This window comes from Aotus nancymaae, unplaced genomic scaffold (assembly GCF_030222135.1).
Source record: "Aotus nancymaae isolate 86718 unplaced genomic scaffold, 86718_ANA_hifiasm-v0.15.2.pri h1tg000059l, whole genome shotgun sequence".
NCBI classification, from domain to species: Eukaryota; Metazoa; Chordata; class Mammalia; order Primates; family Aotidae; genus Aotus; species Aotus nancymaae.
Genome location: NW_026988473.1, coordinates 45,103,535 through 45,109,254, shown reverse-complemented (window position 1 = coordinate 45,109,254; position 5,720 = coordinate 45,103,535). Strand labels below are relative to the sequence as shown.

Here is a 5,720-nt window from a genome sequence, read left to right as displayed (position 1 = left end):
TTTTAGGCTCTGAGTCATTTTTTCTAAAGCAGGCTAAGGAGTGGACAAAGTGGTCCTTATGGGGAGGAAAGGCAGGGATGGGTAAAGGCAAACATGCATGAAAGAGGAGTGCATGGGTAACCTCTGAGGCTGGAGACCAGGGCGCACTCTGAAAATAAATATCAAGTGTTCTCTTTGACATGCACAGAACTCCAATTCCAATAGGGGATGCTTCACTTGAAACTGAGGGTACAAGACACTAGGGATCCCTCACAGCCATGCTTTCTTTGTGCCAAGTGAGTCACCTTGGTCAACAAAGTGCTCACAGGCCCCTGAAGCTCTACCTGGGAAAAACAGCACAAACAGCAGCAGAGAGTCCATTGAAAATACATTTTTAATTTTGATAGAGTTTACGAATGTCAGCATTGACATTTCTTTAAACAAATAGTTTCATCAAGGCACAGCATTACGTCCCAAGATGCCCAAAAGGAAGTGATTTCATGTCCCCCTGAGGTTTAGCAGAGCCACCAATGTCAACAGGATGGCTGACAGGGCCTAGATTTGCTACCAAATAAGCTAATGAGACATGCTGTCAGATTTATGGTTACATAATCAAGTATTTAAAAAGATGCACAATAGGTAATTGCATTGAGCTTGTTCTGCATTTAGCAATAGTTCCTTTCAAACAAAGAAGATAGTTTTCAGTATCAATAAGGATGCCAATATGTATGTCTTCAATGGAGGCTTTCCTACAAATTGTTTTTATTACACATTAAAAGGAGTTCAGCTTCATTGTGATCTAGGAGGAAGAAAATAACAGCTAGAATTTAGTTACTGGTTAATTGTCAGACTCAACATCTATTATCTCACTTACTGTTTATGGTAAGGCTTGGAGGTAGGTACTATTGTAGCCCTCAATTTACAGATGGAGAAACTAAGGCTAGGAGAGAGTTAAGTGACCAGTTCATGATCATATAGCTAGCAAAGGCCAAATATAGCTATTGGAACCCAGTGTTCTTTTTGCAGACACTGGTGTGGGTACCTTCCCTTATGGATTTTTTTTAAACCACATGGTCTCAGGGAGGCTTAGAGTGTGAACTACACCCCTGTAATAACCAGTCATTCATCTTCCCATCCCATAATACAAGGGCATTCACCTCCTTGAGTCATTTAGCTGCTCAGGCTTGAAGGTTCCTGCGGCGCCTGCCAAAGGCTTCAGAACCCACATTGGTGGGCACGAAGTTGTTCTTCACCATGCCCCCAGATCTGCTCAACAAGCCTGCCAGCCGATGAGTCACACAGGTGGCAGTGTCACAGGCTCTCTTCTGGGCAGTGGTTCTGATTTGCAGGATGAGAAATAAGAGAAGACCTGTAAGTGAGAGGCTGGGAGAAGAGTCAGCCCCATGAGACCATGGTAAAGTTGCTGTTCTGAAAGGCACTAATTAACTTTAAGTGTTTCTCCTAAATACAACTATCAGAGCAGAAAATCACAAGGCCATTAGGGAAAATGCCATGATCATTCCCCATAGATATTCCCAGGGGTGTCAGAAAACTGAAAGGTGACTCTGGATGACTGGCTATGGAATATGGAGCAGTAACAGCCAATCTTTCCTGTATAAACTAACTAAAAATCAAAGCAGAGGCTTATGAGACTGGAGTGAATTATGGCCCCACACCCAGCCCCATTCACGAGGACTATAAAATTGATACCCCAGTCATGGGCACCAACTACCCCTTCTTAGGAAAATAAAAAATTCCTCAGTCTTACCTGGAAGAGGAGCCGAGTTTGCAGCATCAAGTCCTAGAGGTGCTTACCTGCTCCCTAGGACTCCTGCTTTTGCTGCTTGAGCTCGGTTAGAGGAACCACCCACCATATCCTGTGTCCAGCTACCCCAGGGTTAAGCTATTTCTAAGGACAGGTCTTAGACACTATGAAACCTGGGATATACACCAGAGCAATGATTACCACAGCTCAGATCTTTTTGGAAAAATCATTTTATTCCTTAAATGATCAGCACATTCAGAAGCAGGACAGAGAAGCTCTCATGAAATCTCTGGGGGACTCAAAGCAGCCCTCATTTTCTGATGTTTTCCTGGGTGATTCTCTTCCAGCCTGTGAGTCCTGCTTTCTTTCCTCCCATCTGAAGTTCGAGACATCCTCTACCTCAAGGAAAGCCACTAAAACGAGCCCAAAGAGCCACCAGAGAGGAGCCAAACCACATGCATCAAGTTATAGGAAGGAAGCAAGAAGGAAATTAGAAAGGAGAGGGAGGAGTTTAGCTGGGATCCTGGGGCATGCCAACGTGAGGGTGATGGTCTCTCTCCAAGCTGTTGTACACATCCCTTTTCTTGCCAGGTGCTCCAGCCCCAACTGCAGTTTTGGGGAACGTGTGAAACTTGCTGAAGTCCTGCGAGTATGTGCTCAGCATGCAAGTACTCAGCTTACTGCACCGCTTAGATCTGGGGCTGCAGGGAAAAAACATGCCAGACAGTACCATGAACCTGCCCCTATGGGGAGTTACTTAGAAGATTAGACCAGGCAGGGGACTCTTCGAGTAGGAGCAGGAGGGGCACGCAGGAGGGCAGCTTGCTTTTCCTTCATTAGGAGAGCAAAGAGGTTCAGTGGGCCAGGGCAGTGCAGGGAAGGACTGGATGGGGAAGCATAATCTTTTCTGGCATTCTACATGCTGTTCAGTCCTTCATGCTTGACAGAGGGGTTCTCAGGGCAGATGCAGGGGCACGCATGCCTCTGCCTGGGCAGTGCCTGGGGCTGGTCTCTGCTCAGGCTCAAGGTGCACAGGGATGTGGATCTGGGGAAGGGTGCTCTCCCTGGCGTCCTGACAACATGCACATTTCCACAGATACCACACATTTAAAGGCTCAAACCTACCTCAGACACTGCTCTACCTGTCCCCATCCCCTGCAAGGGCCTCACCTTCACCTTGCAAATGTGAAATGAAGGCTCCTTGCAGGTGTGAAAGAATGTCATATGCAGATTAACAAGGTGGATCCAAATTTCTAAAATCTCCTGAGATATCCTATGTCTATACCTGACTTCACCCTCACCAGTCTTAACTCATCCCTATACTGGGAAGTCTCCCAGTACTGCAAGAGCAATTCCCACAGTGAGCAATTTCACACCTCCCTGTTTCAGTTCCTAAGAACTTTCAGAAACGGAGCTTTTTAATGTGTCTAACCACAGTTCCTCTAGCTGTACTGGATCTCCCTTGGAGCTTGAGAACAGCTGGGCACAGGTCTCAGTGAACAACACAGCCTGTTGGATTCCTGGCCAGGGCTTTCTTTCCTACCTCTTGGGATCTGCCTTCCTGGGTATGCTGGGGGAAGGGGAGGCCCTGTGCTGGGAGCTTGGGGAGCCTCACCTGGAGCCCTGTGTCTCCTGCTCCTGCTCCAGCTCACTGGTCTTCATCTGCACATAGTCCTGCAGTGCAGCCAGCAGGAGGCGCCCTTTCTCCTCACTGAGTGTGGCTAGGTCTGGGCTTCTCTCCAGGGTGGACCTGTGGAAGACAAGCAAACAGTGCAGGCTGTGAGCCCCTGCCTGCACCTCCCCAGGATAAGCAGCCAGGCTTCCTGGTCTTTGCTTCTTCCCCTGAGGATGTGACCACTGGGAGTCCCAGGGGACAAAGCACAAGGCCAGTGTCCTCCCCAGGACCCAGGCACTGGAGTGGCCTCCAAGCAGTGGTGTGCTGGAGCTAGTTTGTATAGACTTGTCAAAGCTGATGGTTAAATTTTCAAGCATTTTGCAAAGCTCAGTGCAGCTATTATTAAAAATTAAATGCTAAAACTTACAGTTAGTGCTGAACCTGAAAACAGTTTTAGTTTAATAAATTTATATGCGGGTGAGAAATAGATCAACAGGTAAAATATCAGATTTAACAATAACAAATTTATTGGCAAACTATTTAACAGAATAGTATGCAATTCATTTCTCAAATCATGGCTGAATAGGGTAAATAGGATGGCTACACATACAAAAGTTTGGAAAAAAGCAACAAAAGCATTTTGTGAGACTCAATGGGCTATATGAAATTTATAATAAAGAGTATTGTCTAAATATTTATTACTACTTATAAATTGTGTAATGCACATCTTTATATCAGAAAAAATTATGTATGTGCATGAGTACATATATTACCCTGGCCCCCTGTTGGTTTCTGAGCATTCAGCACATCACACTTAAGAGGCACGGAATTGTCTGATTCCATTGTGCTTCTGGCTTCAGGCTGTCTTACCTGAATGGTGCTGCCTGGAGGCTGCCTGCCTGGAACAGCACCAAGATGCCGAGAGCCAAGAAGGGGGAGAACTTTTGGAAGCCCATAACACCTCTCTGCAAGGAAAGAATGAGGTAAACCACCTGCGCCAGTTCAAAGTTCTAGGAGCCCACAGACCTTGGCTCCTATCCTGCTCTTCTATCTTGCCTGGCTTTGTGGCTTCAGACGGGTCATCATGTTTATTTTCTTCTTTGTTTCCTCATCAGCACAGTGGACTTCTGGGAGGTTCAATGGGCCTGTAGCATGCACAGTTTGACAGAGCTGGAGGGGCAACCCTAGTGTGAGAGCTGAATGGGATAGGTCTCAGTCCTACCCTTCTCCCCAAAGCGACACACATGCATATAGACCTATTAGCCAGGTCTCTGTGGAGGACACACTCCCAGGCCCCTGTCACAGAAGCTGCTCTCATAAGGAAACCCAGAGCTGTCCTCTTGTGGGGCTTTTGCATACACCTGGGTGGGAGAGAGAGGGGAGATCTGTCGAGAGGGATTATCTCTGCGATTGGAATCTGAGAAATAGAAGAATCCGTTTTAGTGCTCAGCTGCTCCGCCGCTCCGCCTGCTGACACCTCAGTCCCCTGCAGTAACCAAATTTAACTCTCTTAAATTGGGACCCAAGACTTTTTCTCTTTGCCCCCAGGAGCCTGTGACGGGCTTGCCGTTTAGGGCTGCTTGTCCCTCAGTCGTCGTGCGCTTTTGCCACCCGTTTGCGCTGTTCCAGGTTCTGAACCAATTTCCCTGGGACTGCTAGGCGCCAGACGCGACCCCTGAACGCACCGTCTGCGGAAAGTTACTCTTACGTCCTGCTCTGTGCGCGGCCCCTGGGGAGCCTGAGTGTCCCAAGACCGGCCCAAGCCTGTGTGCAGGGGGAGAAAATAAGGCTGGAGTCCGCAGCCGAGCAGGAAGAGCGAGCCCGGGGACTGAGACTGTCCGATCCTACCTAAGGTAGGAGCCTGGTAGAAATCGCAGACTAACAGAGACTGTCTGATGAAGAGACTAATGGAGAGAGAGAGAAAGGAGGAGAGGGAGAGAGAAATTGACTAATGAAGGGAGAGGGAGAGAGAGACACACACACCTGAGCTAGAATCTCGGGGCTCACCTGGCGGGAGGTGGCTTGGATCGGAGGCAGTGGCGGCGGCGGCGGCGGCGGCGGCGTCCAGTCAGAGCCCTGTGGAAGCGGCGGCGACACTTGGGCTGAGCAGTGGCTCTGATGCCTCCCAGCGCCAGCGATCGCTCTTATTCTCATCGCTGTGGATCGGGAGGGTTCCGCCAGTACACGGCAACCAATGGGCGGAGGGGTCCTTTGCCCAAGTTGGGTTGCGTCACCCTCGTGCTTCCAGAACCTGTCGGATCCAGCAGGACGATCCCACTTGTATTTGCATTGAGGTCATTGATGGAAATGGGGGGCGAGGAGGGGGGTAGGCGGAAAGGGTGGGGATGGTGGGGCATCAAC

General features: G+C 48.7%; 1 protein-coding gene across 3 annotated transcripts; it reads right to left on the bottom strand.

The window, feature by feature from the left end:
- Window positions 1-358: 358 nt before the first annotated feature.
- Window positions 359-5,479, bottom strand: LOC105720227 (calcitonin gene-related peptide 2-like). 3 transcript variants are annotated; one of them, XM_012456589.2, is made up of 5 exons: window positions 5,343-5,479; window positions 4,230-4,324; window positions 3,360-3,494; window positions 1,137-1,317; window positions 359-778 (listed from the first exon to the last, which is right to left on the bottom strand). In XM_012456589.2, the coding sequence occupies exons 2-4, from the start codon at window positions 4,313-4,315 to the stop codon at window positions 1,158-1,160; spliced, it is 381 nt and encodes a 126-aa protein (XP_012312012.1). In that variant the 5' UTR covers window positions 4,316-4,324; window positions 5,343-5,479; the 3' UTR covers window positions 359-778; window positions 1,137-1,157. The 3 variants fall into 3 exon arrangements, with proteins under 3 accessions (XP_012312012.1, XP_064221618.1, XP_012312011.1); XM_064365548.1 differs by having other exon boundaries at window positions 5,367-5,479; XM_012456588.2 differs by lacking the exons at window positions 359-778; window positions 1,137-1,317; window positions 5,343-5,479 and adding an exon at window positions 1,983-2,445 and having other exon boundaries at window positions 4,230-4,315.
- Window positions 5,480-5,720: the final 241 nt, after the last annotated feature.

What these genes read in the sequence shown, in the direction of transcription:
- LOC105720227 (XM_012456588.2), bottom strand. Translation starts at nt 4,315, where the DNA reads ATGGGCTTCCAAAAGTTCTCCCCCTTCTTGGCTCTCGGCATCTTGGTG. An exon ending in CTCCAGGCAGCACCATTCAG is followed by an intron (nt 3,495 to 4,229) that starts GTAAGACAGCCT and finishes TGTCTTCCACAG; the next exon opens with GTCCACCCTGGAGAGAAGCC. An exon ending in CAGGAGACACAGGGCTCCAG is followed by an intron (nt 2,446 to 3,359) that starts GTGAGGCTCCCC and finishes TTTTCCCTGCAG; the next exon opens with CCCCAGATCTAAGCGGTGCA.